The 19,084-nt window shown below is 41.2% G+C and overlaps 1 protein-coding gene across 24 annotated transcripts in view; it reads left to right on the top strand.

Moving 5' to 3' along the window:
• The first annotated feature begins 2,567 nt into the window (after positions 1 to 2,567).
• GRIN1 (glutamate ionotropic receptor NMDA type subunit 1) overlaps positions 2,568 to 19,084 on the top strand; it is a 53,920-nt gene continuing 37,403 nt past the window's right edge. For 8 of the 24 annotated variants that reach the window (XR_013225745.1, XR_013225744.1, XR_013225746.1 and 5 more), the window contains exons 1-3: positions 2,575 to 3,758; positions 13,438 to 13,572; positions 15,137 to 15,313. Coding sequence is in view for 18 of the 24 variants with exons in the window: in XM_077304941.1 (XP_077161056.1) it covers positions 3,501 to 3,758; positions 13,438 to 13,572; positions 15,137 to 15,313 (570 nt within the window). In the remaining 6 variants the exon portion in view is untranslated. Of the gene's footprint in view, positions 3,759 to 13,437; positions 13,573 to 15,136; positions 15,314 to 19,084 lie in introns of all 24 variants that reach the window. The other 16 variants (XR_013225742.1, XM_077304935.1, XM_077304939.1 and 13 more) reach the window with 10 other exon arrangements.

Raw genomic sequence — 19,084 nt, 5'->3', positions numbered from 1 at the left:
TCAATGAAGATTTTAATGATATCAAATATTCTGCCCAGTGCCCTCAGATACTGAATACCATTGTGTGCCACTTATCAAATGCAGTCAAATATCAAATGCCTAAATCAAGTATCAATGTCACATATCAATTTAACTCAATAAAACACCAAAGTGAAATATCTAGCATTAAAAATTATATTCAGTGATTGAAGGACCATAACAACTGTTGAAACGCAATTCCCCGTCTTCCTCTCCTCCCTCCCTAAATGGTTGCCTTGTGCTGACCACTGAGCTACAGGGAAATCCACTATCAAATACTGAAATCAATTATTAGATGTTAAAGGCATACACCAATTATTAGGAGCTATTCAGTTAAAATTCAAACATGCAAAGAACATGCTCTCAAATTTGGCATCAAAACTCATGGTGGTCAATTTTTGAAAGCAATGAGATTTTGTTTCCGATGTTTAGGTTAACCAGCCTCTCTACCTTTGAATGTAAGCCAGGATCACTTCCAGTCTACCAATGCTACACATGCATGGGGAAAACCCACCAGAGCCTGGGACCCAGTAACAGTCTCCTCAGTAGTGAGATAAAAGCATTCTGCACATTGTCATATTCACTCTATCTTTATTGCTACTTCATATTCCATGGGCAGGCAGTAAAAATGCATTCTAGAGCTCAGTCTTCTGAATCTCTTCTTGCTTTTAATTGAGCTTCCGCTAAGGCACTAACATAGTATAGCCATTGCTAAAACCTCAGTTGATCATTCTTCATAGGAAAGAACCACAGATCAATATGAAATTAAATGGCCTTCAGCAAGATTGCATCACAGTGATCTCAGACTGCCTTCTTTGCCAACTGTTAACCTCTACCCTGTCAAGGGATTCTTTGTATATTTTTCTCCTTGGCTTTGTTCATATGGGATGGGGGAATTGTAGTTTAGCAGGAGAGAACCAGCTTTGCATGCGGAAGATTCTGAGTTCAAGGTTCAGTCCTTGGCATCTTCGGCTGTAGCATGTCTGCTGAAAATTACTGGAAATGTATTTATTTATTTAATTCACTTATTTCCGGTCTCCCCAGTGGGGACCTAAAACAGCTCACATCATCCTCCTCTCCTCCATTTTATCCTCACAACAACCTTGTGAGGTAGGTTAGGATGAGAGACTGTGACTGGCCCAATATATTTCTCACAATTATATGGTGTATATTTCTCATGCCTTTCTCACTTGGACTCAAGGCACATTATACAGAATAAGACAATGCAATCAACAGGATGAGACATTCAGTGAAGGAAGCAGTAGGAGGCTTGTAGAATCAACTAGAAATCTAAAAACAGAACTAAAGCAAAGCATATGACACATTAAAAAAGAAGAAGAGTTGGTTCTTATATGCCACTTTTCCCTATCCGAAGGAAGCTCAAAGCGGCTTACAGTCGCCTTCCCATTCCTCTCCCCACAACAGACACCCTGTGGGGTGGGTGAGGCTGAGAGAGTGCTGATATCACTGCTCGGTCAGAATAGTTTTATCAGTGCCGTGGCGAGCCCAAGGTCACCCAGCTGGTTGCATGTGGGGGAGTGCAGAATCGAACCCAGCATGCCAGATTAGAAGTCCGCACTCCTAACCACTACACCAAACTGGCTCTCTAAATGATTATATAGTAGTATAATTACTTAGTGAATTATTACATGGCAATATGTAATAAGGCAAAAATAGGATAAATAAACACTATGAGCAGTGATTCCCCTTTCAAACCTCCCTGAACTGGCTGGAAAACTATTATCTGTCTATAGCTTCAGTTACTGTTAAATGGGAAAATGTAGCTAAGTGGCACAACAGAAATATCCCTATGCATAAGTGGACACAAATTTTCCTGCTTTGTAAATTGATTTCTTAAAAAATGTAGAAATGTCTGTGATTTTAAATTAATTTTTTATGGGCAAAATATTTTTGTTTACACACACACACACTGCTGTCTTTGCTCAAATCACAAGACATTCTCATAGACTTAATTCAGGAAGTTGAAAATGACATGTATATAGCTTTGCTTCTAGTATCCTTCTCATTACTATATGTATACATAATCTTGGTGGTACTTCTGTGCGTATATTAAATCTTTCATTGGGTTTATTATTGTTACTACTTTTTTGCTGTTGTACATTTTCTAGGCGTATTGATGGAAACACAACACATTCATTTTTATTCCAGAGTAATTATGGTTTGTGTTAGTTACAATAAAACAGAAGAATCTTGTGGCACTGAAAAGGCTAACATTTATTACGGCAAACCTATAACAAATCTTTAAGGTGCCACATATAATCAATCAGTGTAATGATCAGCCAAATGCTGAATAGTTAAACAGTCCATGCAATATGATCTGAAGCATGTTCAAAATTAATCCCACTGATTTTAATAGGTCTCCATGATGTGTGCTTAGGAATGCAGCCTTAACAGTGGACATTCCAACTTATGATGCTAAAGGGAGCTTGGCACCCACTTATGCCTTTATGGATTCACCAAACAGAAAAACATCCAGAAGGCATGAGATCTGGATCCAGCCATCCAAGTCCACCCCCGTCTCTTCCTCTCCTCCCTCCCTAAATGGTTACCTTGTGCTGACCACTGAGCTACAGGGAAATCATTTAAATTCTTCACCCATCCTTGTATTTTGGTCGTCTCTTCTTCAGCCTCATCTTGTGCCTTCTCCTGGCACCATCTTGCCTATCTAGTAGTGCCTCCATCCCTCCATTTCACCATCGTCTTTTGCCTGCTTGGTCTATCCATCACCCCACCCTCTTGCATTATTTCCTCTTCCTCTTCCATCCATCCTTTTGGCTGGATCTCCAGCACAGCTGCTACATCTCTCCCAAAATCACCTGCCAGTATTGCTGCTCTGTGAACTGCAGATACATCCTTTCTGTGGTGAACCCGGGAAGAAGGCTGTAAAGAAGGGAGCGAGCCCCTTTAATCTGGTCTGGGAAACTGGCAGACTCTCCTCTTTGGAGAGGGTGGAGGACTACATAGGGGTGATTTTCTTCCAGATTTCAAAAGGGTTGCTTGGAGACTAGCTTTTTCTCCCCTGTCCCCCATCCCTTTACTCTCATTCCCTGGATTCTAGTTAGGGAAAGAAATTCCAGAAGCTGGGGAAGGGGGGACTTCTGATCTGAAAGCTTTGGACAGGGTTGGCTTTCACCTGCCCCTCCCTTGGCCACCCCCTACTCCAGGGTCCTTATCCTCATCCCCTATCCTCCTCCCTCACCCCAAGCTCAGCTGCCGCCCCCGCCACAAGAGGAAGCGCTGCCGCATTGGCAGACTGGGCTGGTTGGCGGTGTGCACGCTGCTCGTCTCTCTGTCTTGCAGGGGGCTACTAGGGGGTCTCAGCGGAGGAAATCGCAGAGGGGACAGGAGCAGCCGGCGGGTGATTTCAGGACCAAGGACAGCGCAGACGGATTTCAGAACCACGGACAGCACCACAGTTTGCCTCGGCGTGGGCGATGGGCGGCTGAACGAGCCGGTGGTCCATGAGCGCGATGCGCCTCTTGTTTCTCGCTGTGCTTGTCTCCTTTTCGTTTGCCCGCGCTGGCTGCGAGCCTAAGATCATCAATATCGGCGCGGTGCTGAGCACCAAGAAACATGAGCAGGTCTTCCGCGAGGCTATCAACCAGGCAAACAAGCGCCATGGCACCTGGAAGATTCAGCTCAACGCCACCTCGGTCACGCACAAGCCCAATGCCATCCAGATGGCCCTGTCCGTCTGCGAGGATCTTATCTCCAGCCAGGTACCAGCCCCACTCATACTCCTGCCCGGCTCTCCCTCCCCCCACATCTCATTGCATGGATTCATGTATTTGTGCTTGGCCAGGTTGCCTTGGCCATGCGACACCGGTCCCTACATCCACCCACATAGAGCCATCTTGCCATTGGGCAGTCTTGCCACCCATCCATAACCCTTCCTCTTTGTACTGCTTGTTCTTCCACTATCAGCCATCCTGATGTCCATTGCTCCAGTCTTCTGTCTGCCATTTGGTTACTTTCTCCTTTGCTTCTTCAACAAAGCACCTTTCTGGCCACCCCCGCTGATGTTGCCATCTGGCCGGGCACTGCCCCCATCATCTTTCCAAATTTGTCAGTCACCATTAACTGGTCAAGCCATCCTCAAAAAATCACCTTGCTGAATCAACACCCAATGGTTCACCCAATCTAGTTTGCAGGAGTGCCAGGCAGATATTCTTGGGAAGCTCCCAAGCAAAGAACTACAGAGACTACAGATTTAGCCACCTGTCTTTCCCCTTCCCAGTACCCCTGCCCTGCTTCTTTCATTGCTAATATCTTGATCAAGCCGGGCAAAAGCCAAGGAGACACAGGGTGGGATTTAGGGAGGGGTGATACCAGATCTCCAGAATACCACCCAGTTCTCCCTCCCATCACTGTGATATGTGTATCTATCGGATGTGAATCGGGGTGGGTTTTTGTGAAAAGGGTACTGCATAATCTGTAGATATATATTGGATAAGGAGATTGCAGTCTCCTGTGTGCTAGCATAGAATGTGTATTGAGGATCATTTAACGTCCTTTCTGTCATAGGATCTCTTTCAAGGCTGTGCTTCCCATCCTCTCCTTCAATGGTAGTTATGAAAGCCATTCTAAACAGTAATAGTGGCTGGGGTGGTGAATGCAGAAATCAGGATATGGTCATAAATTTGGATTAATTTATACACCACGGTGCACACTCGTACCTGTTTGTGTAAATAGGCACCTCAAAGGAGCATTGCAGACAACAGTGAGTGTCTTTGTGCAGGAAAATAGCAGAAAAGCCTGCTTTCTGCCTAGTGTCTCCTTTGCAAGCACAATTTGGCAGCGATCTGGATGGGGGGAGGGGGGTCATTCCCTATGCTGTGTCTCCAAACTCTGTTGAGGAGCACAAGACTGGGGAGGCAAGTGACCATCCCCAAAGCAATACAATTGGCTGATCCTGATTCCCACCTAGCTGTATTCCAGCAATAGTGCCTGCACAGATCCCGCAGATTCAAGCAACTGTGCATCCCTTCTTCCAAACGCATACATGAAGGAGCCAGCAGAGAAACAAGCACAGACTCGAACACTGCTTTCTCACGTTGCAAAGTCAAGCGGCTTATGGGGGGGGGGGGGGAGGTTCAGCCAACCTGCAGTATTTCATTTTGTGTAGTCAATTGGTAAGGGAAGTATGACTGAAAAGGGGGACTATGAAGCCACATCTGTATCTGCATCTGTTCTACCCCCTCATTTTAAGAATGTAACACTTTTGTTTCCACAACAGTAGGGGGTCCTGGTTTAGTTCTGGTTTAAAAATTCAGCACTGCAATATGCCATAAGTTATCTGGAGAACTTGCAGTCATAGGTGTGTTCACAGGACTAGTAGAGCTCAATACATGTTTTGAAGTACAGAGAAAATGCTCTCATTTCCTGCCTGTGCAAAACATGGCAGATGCCACCAAAAATGTAGCCATTTCTCTTAGTGGTTCAACATTGGAAGATGTCCATGAGGACAGTGCCTAGAATGTTTTGTTGATGGGAAGTTGGAGTCAAAGGGGATTATACTCAGTGGCAGGGACCATGTCCACTTAGGGTCAGCATGTGTTAACTCTGAGCATGTGCAAAGTTTTGTTTGCAACAATAGTCCAGAATAGTATTAAGAAGGAGGCAAGACTTGTAGGGAGTGGGTGTAAATTCTTAAAACCTGGTCTTAAACCTGAACACCTTTTTCTTGTTCCACTTGTCCCTCCTCCTGCCTGCTCCCCAAGCCTTCACACTTCCCTCCCTTTCCTTCCCAACCCTCCCCTCCATTTTCCTCCAGCCGCATTGCAGGGTTTTTACATAACAGAATACAGCTTGCCTGTGAAAAAATGTGCAGGGGAGAAGAGAAATTTAACACAGAGAGAATCCTCTTCAGACCCCCGCACCTGGAAGACACAGAATAAGAAAAGTCAATAATAAAATAATCGAAATGAATAGGAGAAGGCTCCTTTCCCCAGCCTTTGTGGTGCTGATGCAACTCATTTTTGCAAACCAAACTCTGGACCGTTTTGATAATTCTGCACACTTCTCACCCTCTCTTTTTAAAAATATGCACACTCTAAGCTAAAGGGTTGTCACCCTTCTTGCCTAACAAGAATCTCATATAATTTCCCTAACAAGCAGAAATTCAACAAGCACCAGAAATATTTCTGCTAGCCAGGACAAGAAAGGAAGCAGGTCAAGGCAGATTAATTGATCCAACTGAGGAGCAGGTAGCTAAAGAGGGTGGGAGACTCCATCATAAGTTATGGTCTAATATTCTCCAACTATTTTCTGAATATCTGACTATTTGCCGCATTAGTTGCTTTATATTGATTCATGGTTATAACATCAGCTTATAATTTTTCCATCATTTTATACCAGCCTTTTGATATCTGCTAGCTAATATGCAATGATATAGCATATTAGAATGTAATCAATTACTAGGTATCCAAGAGAGACATTTATGGGTGTCCAAGAGAGAGATGCTCCCAGGTATGATGTTAAGGTAACAATCATCCCTTATTCCTTTCCCCCATGTTTGGTTCTCAGAAATACACCTGTATCTTGTGTTTCTATTTAGGTCAAGAAAGAGAAGCATAGAGCATATGAAACAAGGAGGAAATCTAGAAAGGGAGTGGGTAGACAGAGAAGATAATGTTCTGTGCTAAAGGAAGGTTGAACCAGAAATTGATTTTTTGCCAATTAGACAGCAACAACAGTTCCTCGTGAGTTTCTTTAGGCAACTCATTCACACATGCGTGGACACTAGGATGATGTTGCTTGCATGTAGAAGGTCAGTCTTTGATATCACCATTTTAAAGGATCTCAAGTAGCAGGTGGAAAGGAAGTGGCATGGCATAACCTGATCTCATCGTATTTTGGAAGCTGTGCAAGGATGGGACTTGGAAGGGAGATCACCAAAGAAGACTCCGCAGAGGAAGGCAATGGCAAACCACCTCTGCTTCTCACTTGTCCTGAAAGCCCCTTGCTGGGCTTGCCATAAATTGTCTGTGATTTGATGGCACTTTAACATACACACAAAAACAGCAGGCATAAAAAACAAGCATTTTGTGGTATAGATACCGCAGGCCAATAAGGCATCTTGATATTGGGCAGAGGTTTTGACTCAGAGGTAAAGACTTGACCTTGTATGCAGAAGGTCTCAGATTTAACCCCTAGTTAAAGCACCTGCAGGAACAGGTGTTGAGAAAGATCTTTCTCTACTCAAGGCCATGGAGAGTTGCAGCCAGTCAGTATGGATGGACAGCTGCCTATGTTAATTGGTAGTTCCAAATCCTATTTATAAATCATGAAATATGTATTTTCTGCAAAGAAAGTGACCAGAGTTCAGTGATTCACATAAACTAGGTAAATAAGGATTCTGCAAATTATGGCCCAACATGCTTGAATGCTGTTGACATTTTAGCCATGACCCACTTAAGCTCCATTGATTTCAGCCAGGGATGCCATTGAATTTTACAAGCTTGCTGGTTCAATTCAAATATTGCCACATTGATTTTACTTCCCCCTTGTGCAAATCAAATCTGTGAAACTTTATTTTGGATGTCTTTTCCTGTTTCTCTCTCCCATTTCCCCCCATGAATATGTAAGAATTTTTCAATGTTCAATAAATTGCCTTATACATTATAATATAATGCATGCATAAATGACATATTTTGTACATATAAATGCCATATACATTGCATGAAATAAACTAACAGATCATAAATGCTATGATCCATCCTTATCAGAGTGTGAATGACATTCCCTGGCATTTCCTGTGTACACTGGCATTTATTCCCATTGAGGAAAATGCACATATGTATACTAGTCCATTTTTAAATTCTCCCTACGCTTCCTTTGCCTAGAATCTCAGCCAACCATTTAGTCTGAAATAGTCCTCTGAGGAAAATTACGCTTGCGTATTAAATGCATGGTTAAATAAATCACATTATCTCACTTGTCTGTTCAGCAGAGGGTTCTGCTTGCCCTGAAAATGCAAGGAAAAAATAAAAGAAGGGGGGGGGGGACCTAATCTGAAAATCAAGTCAAGAACCTAAAAGGTTGAACAGCTAAAACATGGAACTATTTATTGCACAGTGCACAAACATTTAAGATTAAAAACAGTTTGCATAAAATGCAAATAAAGGCTCTGGTCATAGTATATAGCAATATTTCACGTATAATAACTACTGGATCTCAATAATGGTTAATCGTAGAACCAAATACTTTTCAGCCCAGGGGGCCCTCTTCAGTGGTCTATATTGTATTAACACACACAAAAATGTAAATGTAAAATATCATTTTCAGGCCAAGTTGGTTATATATGCATCACTGAAAAAGCATAAAAGGTAAAGGTAAAGGTATCCTCTGTGCAAGCACCGAGTCATGTCTGACCCTTGGGGTGACGCCCTCTAGCGTTTTCATGGCAGACTCAATACAGGGTGGTTTGCCAGTGCCTTCCCCAGTCATTACCGTTTACCGTTTACCCCCCAGCAAGCTGGGTACTCATTTTACCGACCTCGGAAGGATGGAAGGCTGAGTCAACCTTGAGCCGGCTGCTGGGATTGAACTCCCAGCCTCATGGGCAAAGCTTTCAGACAGCTGCCTTACCACTCTGCGCCACAAGAGGCTCTTCTTCTGAAAAAGCATAGGTCCAAATAATAGTTACAGATCAAGCCTGCATATCCTGAGGAGCCCACACTCATCAGAGATGGAATCCCTTTATTTCTGTTTTCCACATGTACGCACCCTGGAGCCAAGGACAGAATGGTGGTTCATACTTGCCATTTCGGATTTTCTTTTTTATTGTGAGATTTTTGGATTTGGATGGTCATATGTTATAGATGACATGTAAAGGTGATGAGGTATATAATATGGAATATGTAGTAGCAATTAAAATTAGTGGTAAAAGACTAGGCAGAATGTTCGAAAGTTGAAATATCTGAAGTGGAGATTATTGTCAAGATTATGAGGAAGAGGACATTGGGAAGAAATTTTTTTGCTTATCTGTTTTATATAACCTGAAATGTGTGTTAGAATTCTGAATAATATGATTTGCTATATATAATCCTTTTTTTTCTTTTGTAACACTTTTATATTTCTATCTTTCTTTTTAAAATTAAAAACAGAATTAAAAGTCTAATTTTTAAAATGTAAGAAGAGAAAAATCAGCTTACAATTGTAAAATAAACATAGATTTATTCAAGTTGTGAGCTTTCGAGTGCAAGCACTCTTCCTTCAGACCAACACAGCTACCCACTTGAATCTGATTGTAAAATAAGATATGGTATGTTTAAACGTAATCCTGGGAGTGACTGAATTAAAGTGGATTTGCATTAGGCAATTTTCAGTGAGAAAATTACAAAGTATTTTACTCTGAAAATGACAAATGCAGAACAAACAGAGTTGCTCTAACTGTGAGGTGAAATATAACACAAGTAGTCAGAGACTACAATGCAAAGCCTGTCCAAATAATATCAGACTTAATGGAAAATCTATCAACAAAATCACCATTCAAGTTAATCCCACATCTACAAATGATGATGATGAAGAAATTGGAACTTCTGTACAAAGTCTCCAGCAAGAAATTGCTTACACTCCTTAAAATGATCTCCTGATAATCATAGGTGACTAGAATGCAAATGTAGAAAACAATTATTGCTGGAAGATTTGGGCTAGGTGAACAAAATACAGGAGAGTGATGCAAAGAATTCTGCAAAGACAATTTTCTCCAGGGCAATGACATTCCAGGCACCCAGACAATTGTATATGTGGATGTCATCAGAAGGCCAATGTAGAAATCAGATAAATTGTGTAATCGGAAGCACAAGATGAAGAAGCTTGTTTCTTTCTGCCAGAACGTTTATGCACTGGAGGTTTCATGCCATTCTGCAGGCTGGAGTTTTAGTCATGGCAGGTTGTCCCACCTCTTCCTGCACCCACACGGGGGAGCATTTGGCCTGGTGTATGTCATCCGCTCCCGATTTGTGCTCCTGCAAAGGAGCTGGGGCATTGAAGTTTCCAGTGCATAAATGGTCAGAGACAAATTAAAGAAATAGAACAACAAAAAAGGAAGAACAAGAGACATGTTCCACAAACTCCAAGAAATCAAAGGGAAGTTTAAAGTCTGGTTAGGCATGCTGAAAGATCAACCTGTGCAAAATAAAAAAAGGACAAAATAAAGAAAAGATGGGAACAACACACTGCGGAACGATACGGAAGAAATGAAAGGATGACGGATTCCTTCTTAGAAGAAATATTTGAAGAAGAAGACACAGATTTAGGAAAGGAAGTGAAAGCTGCACTGAGAGCAATTGGGAGGGCTAGTTCTGCTGCCCAACATTTTAAAGCGCCTGGCTGCAGAAGCTTAGAGAGCCAGGTCTGAATGGACTGAGAACATATCACCTGGCCCCACTCAGATCCTGGAGATGAGCTGGTTCTTCTGCCAAGTGTTTTAAAGCAAACAAGAGAAAGAGAGAAAAGAATCTGTCCAATGGCTTAATCAAATAGTATTAGAAATATAAGAGTCTCTATTATCTCTTTATTGTAATTTCCACACAGAGCAATTTAAATTCCAATGCTGAAAAACATACAACAAATACTACAGCAACTATCGGACCATCATATTAATTTCTCACATAAGTATGGTGATGCTCAAAATCTGATAAAGACTGTTACCGTACATGGAATGAAAAATACCACATGTTCCAGTTGGATTTAGAAAAGGAAAAATCACTAGAGATCACATTGTAAATTTACATAGATTACTAGAGGCTACAAGATAATTAAAAATATATCAACAAGTGTTTTAGAGCAAAGCTTTTGACTGTGTAGATCATGAAAAGCTACGATTGATTTTAAGTGAAATGAGCATGCCACAACATCTGATTGTTTTGATGCACAACATGTACTTTGGACAAGAAGCTACTGTTAAGACAGGAAATGGAGTAACAGAATGATTTCTAGTTGGCAATATCATCAAACAAGGAGTTATTTTATCTCCCTATCTCTTCAATCTGTATGCAAAAACAGATGGAAAACTGGATCAGATTGAAATAAAGTTGGAGTGAAAATGGATGGAAGAAACATCAACAATTGAAATTGCTCAAGATTTTCCATTCTTTGGTTCTATCATCAACCAAAAGAGTGACTGCAACCAAGAAGTACAAAGGAGTCTAAGAGTGGGAAAGGCAGTCATGAAGGAACTGAAAAAGATTCTTAATGGTAAGGATGTGTTGCTGGTGACCAAGATCAAAATAATTCATATCATAGTATACCCCATTAGTTGTATGGGTGTGAAAGTTGCACAGTGAAGAAAAATGACCAGAAGAAAATTTATTCCTTTGAAATGTGATGTTGAAGGAGGGTTTTACAGGTACTGTGGACCACCAAAAAGACAATTCAGTGGGTTCTAGATAAAATAAAGCCTGAACTCTCCCTAGAAGCCAGAATGGCGAAACTGAGGCTATTATACTTTGGTCATGTCATGAGAAGACAAAAATCCCTGGAAAAATCAATAACGCTAGGAAAAATGGAAGGTTGCAGGAAAACAGGAAGACCCAACATGAGATGGATTGAGTCAATCAAGGAAGCCATAGCCCTCAGTCAGTTTTCAAGACCTGAGCAAGGCTGTTAATGATAGGACACTCTGGTGGTCAGTAATTCATAGTAATTCATTGCAATAATTCTGCAATATAAGTTGAAAGGGACAGCACTTCACACACATATGATCCCTTCTAGATCAGGCCAGATGTTAATCTATGCCAGCATTTCCACAGCAGCCAGCCTCAAGTCCATAAACATAGCCATCGCTTCCTTCTACTGTTCTGCCCCAGGTACTGGCATTAAGATTTACATTGCCTCTGAACATTTAGCTATCATGGCTAATAGCCAGGCTCCTTTTAGCTATCATGATAGGCCTGTCCTATTAATTTCACCAGTTCCCTTTAATGTTAGTGGACATCACTACATCTTGTGTCAGTGAATTCTATGGGCTAATTATGTGTTGTGTGAAGAAGTACTTTTTTTGCCTGTCATCAATCAATCAATTTATTTAGGTGACCTAAAGTTCTTTTTTTCTACTTTCCCCATGGCTTGCATAATTTTATAAACCCTTTGTTATATTCCCCATTAATTATTTTCTTCTTAACTAAAAAGCTTCAGACTCTTTAGCCTTTCTTCATGGGGAGGATTCTTCAATCCCTGAATTATTTTGATTATTCTTTTCCAGTGACACAATATAAAACAGTGACACAATATAAAAAGGAATGTCCCACTCGTAGCTGCACCATAGATTATTACAGAGGCATTAAAATGCTGGCTGTATTTTTTTCCTGCAATCTTACAGCAGAGGCAAATTATCATAGATTTTAGACTGGAGACTGGCAATCGGTTTTCCTTCCAGACAGTGGTTTCAGAGAGGATTGACTTTACATGGTGAGTACACATTTTCCAAGAGGATACACTGCAAGCAGCAATTCTTCCTTCAAAGCATAATTTGGTCTTTAAAAACATCTACTTCCAGAAACTACTCTCTTGTTGTGTTTTAATAATTGTGATTTTTTTTCATTATTGATGTTTCAAATTTCATCCTGTAATGGAGACCATTCCAGGGCAAAATAGAGGCCTCCAGAGGAGAAAAGAAAGGAGGACAAGAATGGAAAAACTATAACAAGAATAAAACCTTGGGTCAAGAATCCTGTTTTGTCTTGTCTCCTTGCCTGCATCCAACTACACAACATCTCCCATCTCTGAAAGAGCATTAATTAACTGCCTTCCCTGGCATTCATCATCTAGGATGACCACAAATCTAGCTTGGAAGCCTTCATCCCTTCAGATAAAGGGGGAGGGGGCCTGAAAGATCTGAATAAACAGGCAAATGCCAGCAAGCAATATCTCAACTTTGTTTCTCTGAGTGTACCCAATATAACAGTTTGAGAGTGGTGAAGACAGTTTTATTACTTCGTAGATCCACATACTAGTTCTAGTGTAGCCTGACTTTAAGAACACAGTTCTGTGGGCTTGATTTGGTAAGATTTGCTTATGGAAGGCTCTGATTAGCTGGTGTCCATAAATATCTTAAACCTGTCTCTCTTCCTTCCCCCTTCCCTGCCCCTGGAGAAGTTTTACAATTCTTTTTAACATGATGAGAGATGAAAGAATGATCATACATCAGGGAGGGGTAAGACCAAACTGGCATTCAGCTTCCTAATAAGTACATTAGTCATGTGAATTGCAAAACTGGAAGCAAAGCACAGCAACTTCTGCTTAATCCAGCCATCTTCAAGTACAATCTGCTCCAGAACATCCCAAGTCATCATCCATTTCAACTGTCATACAACAGCCAGTTACAGTTGACCTCTATGAGGTTAGGATGGGAACCACATTTGTAAATCAATGTCCGTATCCTATTTCCTACAGGTCTATGCCATCTTAGTGAGTCACCCACCAGCTCCAAATGACCACCTAACACCAACTCCTGTGTCATACACTGCCGGCTTCTATAGGATCCCTGTCATTGGTCTGACAACACGCATGTCTATATATTCAGATAAGGTAAACTGCTTCATTATGATGGTGATGGTTATTTGGATATAAATGTACATGGCACTTTCTAGTATATACCTCCCCCTCCCAGAAAATGATAGTTTGAAGAGCCTATAGCAGAGGTCACCAACCTTTTTGAGTCTGCAGGGACATTTGGAATTCTGAACAGCATGGTGGGCACAGCAACAAAATGTTTGCCACAAAATGGCTGCCACAGGAGGCAGAACCAGCCATAAAATGATTGCACAACTTAATTTCAGTAACACAGTGTAGATCCAGCTGCTGCCAAAGCAGCATTTTAAAAACTCCGTACAGACAATCAGATATCAACAGTCAGTCAGAAGCCCTTCTGGTCCCCACCTGAGCCCACCTGCTTCCTAAAAACACTTGGCAGATACCAGAAAAAGTGTCACCAGGCAGGTTTTTGGGGCCCCTGGTATGCAGTGATACTGAGCTAACTAGTTGGGCACACATTTTAGAATAAAATCAATTGATCGATATAATCAAAGATGTGGAGACTAGAGAGTGAGATAAAAGGAAGGTGTGGCTGATGAGCCATAGATGGAGTGGGGAGAGTTGGGAGGAGGCAAAGTAATCAGGACTCAGAAAAATGCTGATTCTAAGGAGGGATTAACATTTAAACAGAGATCCTGAAATCAGAGAGATGAAGAAGCAGCCCTGCATTTCAGACATTTAGAGAGCAGCAAGGGAGGATGCATGGAGGCATTCAGATACCCAGAGTAGTAGTCAAATTGGCATGTAGAGACACATAATTCTGAATGCCTGCAATGAAAACTACAGCAGGCCACTCTTTTTCAGCTGATCTGAGTTCTAGGAAGTAAGTGTATAAATAAACCTTATAGCTGGCCTCTTTTGCCCCAATGAGGAAAATAGCTGCTCCATGGATGACCTACTTACCTTCACAAGTACCATAGTCTTGATCTGAACCAATTCCTGTTTACAAAATGGAACTCTCAGTGTCTCATTTAGTTTGACTCTGTGTCTCGGCTGATTACAAGTGAATGCTTGTTGAAAACATTGTAACAGCCTGCTGGATCAAACCCAGGATTCACATAGACTAGCATCTTAACTCCTAATCAGATCAGCCATATTGCCTTGTAAGAAGCACAATATGGAGGTGTCTCTTCTACCAGAGAGTCTCCGCCTCCACCACAAATTTGTATAGACTTTTCCCATCCAAGCTAGTGGTCTCAAGTAGCAGTGAATTCCATACATTCGTCCTGCATTGTTTGAAGAAGTAATTGATTTTGTTTGTCTGATCCTTTGACTAATCTGTGTTCACTGAGTGACACCCCCTCCCAAGCTTGTGTTCTGAGAGGGAAGAGTGATGTTAAGTATATAAAGTCCTCTATTATTTTTTTGCTAAATTGAAAAGCTCCAAGCACGTTAATGTTAGAGCCCCCTCACACAATTTCTGTGCCCATGTACAACACACAAAGCCCCAACAAGCATCTGCCCCAGAAATCCAACCTGAGCTATAAGGAAAGGCGGAGTATACATATTTTAATTAATTAATTCAGATCTTTAAGATTGTGCTTGTTCTTCTTTCCAGAGTATCCACTTATCTTTCCTGCGTACTGTCCCCCCCTATTCCCACCAGTCCAATGTCTGGTTTGAAATGATGCGCTATTATAAGTGGAACCACATAATTCTCATTGTCAGCGATGATCATGAGGGGCGGGCTGCGCAAAAGAAGCTAGAGACCCTCTTGGAAGAAAAAGAATCCAAGGTCAGTATCCAGTACATCATACCATGTAAAATGTTGCCATTACGGCAAACCCTTTTAAAGTCTCAGACTTGTTCTATGTATGTAGATTTCTGTATGTAAAACACCTTCTTTCTTCCCATTGTTAACATGACTAACATTATGCTTTAAGCATCAACAGTGTCTTGAGTAGTACCTGACAAAAGTTTGTACTCTTATTCATTTCACTTGCTTTGCCATGGTCGAAAATCTCCTACATTTTAAAAAACAAAACAAAACAAAACCAGCAACAACAACTGTGAAATGAGGGGAAGCATAACCTGGAGCTCGTCAAATTCCCATCCCTCAGCAACAAAGAAAGAAGCTCAACCAGTTTAGGAAAAGACCTCCTCTTGGCGACGACCAGGATTCGAACTGGGAGCCTCCTGACAAGAGACAGGCTGCTCAGGGCTGCAGAGAGATGGTGGAAACAGTTTGCTAAAGTTTCAGTATAGAACCACCCATCCAGGAAGGCCATTAGCTTGCTCCGGCTTAGCCTGGTTACTACAAACACGCCCAGTCCAGGCCATAGTTTTTATCTGGTTCTTTTGTACGTAGCTGCAGTTTCCAGCTTCCAATATCTACTCCTCAGTCTCTCTGCCTGCTTCTCAGTCCTGGGTAGGCCAATAGTCCCATTCTGATGGGACTTGCACCTCCAACCTCCCTGAGCTCCGGGTTGTCCTTGCCCTAGCACTGATACCCCTCTCATATTCATTCAATAAAAATCAAATAAGGCCAACATCTAGGAAGGGAGCATTCTTTTCCCACCGCAATTTGTAAAGGCGAATCTGTTTAATTGGTACACGGCAGTTGTTTCTTTATGTAAAAGATTTAATGCTCCACAACAAAATCCCAAAATGGCTTCCAATGAGGATAAGATCCCTTAAAGAGATTTAAAGCAAGTACCAAACAATGTAAAAATGGAAGTAAAGCCAGCAGTTCAACTAAAACCATATACCTGACCACATCCAGTAGGAATCATAAGAAAGCAAACGGGGGCTTGTGCTGTACTGTGCAGATGGTTAATTACTGTATTGTATGGGTAAGTGATATCCCATTTCTACAAAGCTTTCTCAGTTTAAAACAACATGCCCACTTCCTCAACTCCATATAGTCAGCACGTTTCTCCAAACATATTGTGTAGGGGAAAAAAGAGCTCATGCACATAGACAAAAGCATCGTAAGATATAACCGTTGCCAGATATTATCATTCAGACAGTAGACAGGACATCCTATTCATGCTCCTCCACAAAAAGAGAAAAAAGAAAACCAGTCTAACACCTTTCTCCCTGAAACACTAGTTTTCTGCATGCAAGTTTGTTTTAAATAATTTTTCAAATATGAAATTATATCCACCCATACACAGGTGTTCCTGAGAATATAAGGTCTCCTGCAAGTGTTTATTTGGAGGTTAGACCTGGAAGGGAGCAATTGAGAATCAGACTGCCCCCCCTTCTCTCTCTCTTCATTTCATTTCATTTCATTTCTAGGCTACCCCTCCCTGCAGATTACTAATTTACCATAATTCGCTTATGCCTTATATTTCCACTGTTATGATAGCTCATTAGTCTGAGGAACAGTGCATGTACTCGAAAGATCACTTCTTGAATAAATATTTGTTGGTCTTAAAGGTGCTATTGGACTCTGATTTAGTTGCCCTCCCTGCAGGCAGGCTCAGGGTAGTTAACATTCTAAAACTCATACAAAGTTATAATAATAAAACATCAATCATAAAAACAGTACACAAGACCAGTAAATCGCTGTCAATGCAAGGTAAGAGTAAGCGCTCCGACAGTTCATTGGTAGGGTTAAAATCGTGTTGCCCCTGTTTATGAGCTCCTCTGTGTTTGTAAGTACAGAATAGGTCAGTGCTGAGGCCAATCCCATTTGACCTGCAGCAGGCCACTCTGAAATCACTGGCACAGTTGATATAAGTTCCACTGGAAGGGCTGGCTCAAGGAAGATACTACAATACATAACAACAAGAACAACAGCTAAAGAATAACTAAGAACAACTTTTAAATCAGTACAGCCAAATCTCTCCAAACAATTTTCTGAAATAAAACTTAGTTAATTATCACTTGCCTTTTAACAGATTACATTAATTAATTTGTCAAAGTTGTAGCAGTGCTGAATGATATATAAAACCTGTCATCCGTTGTTAGACAAAAAGCCATTTTAATTGTTTATTTTTCATTCTTGATTACAGTGTGTCTGTGTATATAATATTTAGAAGATTTCAGTCTTGTCTTTCTGTGCTCTGAATGATTTACGATAGAAAACAGTGCGATCCATTTAAACCATGAAAAATAAATACACCAGAACAATAATAATAATACAAATGCAACTACTGCAAAACAAGTAAAAAAAACAAACAGTGAAAGCAGCAAAACAATTAAAAGCTAGGAAACAGTAAACTAGCCACAGCACACTAAAGGCTTCAATGCCAGGAAGACAGCCCCACTTCCAAACTGAATGAGCATTTTTAATTCCCAACAGAAGGCAAGAAGAGATTTAGCTGTTCATACATCCAGGGTCAGAGAATTCCACAACGAGCGGCAACAGCTGAAAAAATCAGATCACAAGCACCCACCAACCTTATGCCTGTTGATGCAGACTCTCACAACAAGGCACCATCAACAGATCTCAAGTCTCCATTCCATTGTTTAAAATTAGTCCCCAACCAATGAATCAATTAAAGCTTTAGTAGGTTTAAATCAACACCCTCCAGAATAGGAGGCTAAGACTGAGAGAGTGGCTCACAAATGCCATTCATTGAGCTAAAGGCATGCACAGCAGAGATCTGAACAAGGAACTACCTCCCAGGCTAATTGCTTAGAGTCTTAACCATGGTGCTACATCAGCTCTGAAACACAGGTCCTTGGGGATCATTCCCACTAATGCAAACATGACTGTGCAACAGACAAACCTTAATTTATCAAGGCAGAATCAAGCTCTAGGGTCTATTTTTTTTAAATAGAGCAACACTGTGTGGTGAATCTATATATACATACAGAATGGCTAGGTCTATATGAGTCATACTGAAGCAGCATCCTACTTTCTGATGGTTGGTAGGGACACATAGGGACACCCTCCTCTCTAATTAATTTAAGAATATATTTTGAAGAAACCAATTGCCACATTATAAGGACTAGAAACTTGCTTGTTTTTTTTAATTACAAATATTCTCAACAGCTACAGTAATGTGTTTTACAATCCTACACTGAGCATGCTTATCCAGAATTAAGCCCCAATGAGGTCCGTGAGACACTGCCTGGCAAAATTTCCCCCAAAAAGTTTGGATAACTTATATGCCTTTCCCCGCTTAAAATAAGAGGCACAGTTTATATGTTATTAATGAAAAGCTTTATTTTTAGAGCACAAGAATTATCCACCCTCTGTGGAGTCCGTACCCTGTATTTCTGCATGACTAGAAGGATGCAAGCTCAGAGCAGTGACTCATGCAGAGGCACAACAGAAGGCTCCTCAGACGGCAAGCAATTCTGCTGCGTCAGGATTGGTTGAATGATCTACACATACCTGAAGCAAAGACAGAGCAGAATTATTCATACCATCGCCCTGGGGGAAGGCTGATTGGAAGGAGGCCACAGCAGGGCAGAAATCATGCAGAGATGCAGCAGGCAGCTACCTCTTTGGATGAGTGCTTTGTACTCATTTGGGAATTTAATTATGAATTAGTAGATTTCTCCTGGCCCTCAAGCAGTTCTGTCAACCGCATATTAGAATGCCCTGTTT

The sequence above is a fragment of the Paroedura picta genome, chromosome 12 (assembly GCF_049243985.1).
Source record: "Paroedura picta isolate Pp20150507F chromosome 12, Ppicta_v3.0, whole genome shotgun sequence".
NCBI classification, from domain to species: Eukaryota; Metazoa; Chordata; class Lepidosauria; order Squamata; family Gekkonidae; genus Paroedura; species Paroedura picta.
Note: the sequence above shows the minus strand (reverse complement) of the source record. Positions and strands in the feature narration are given on the sequence as shown.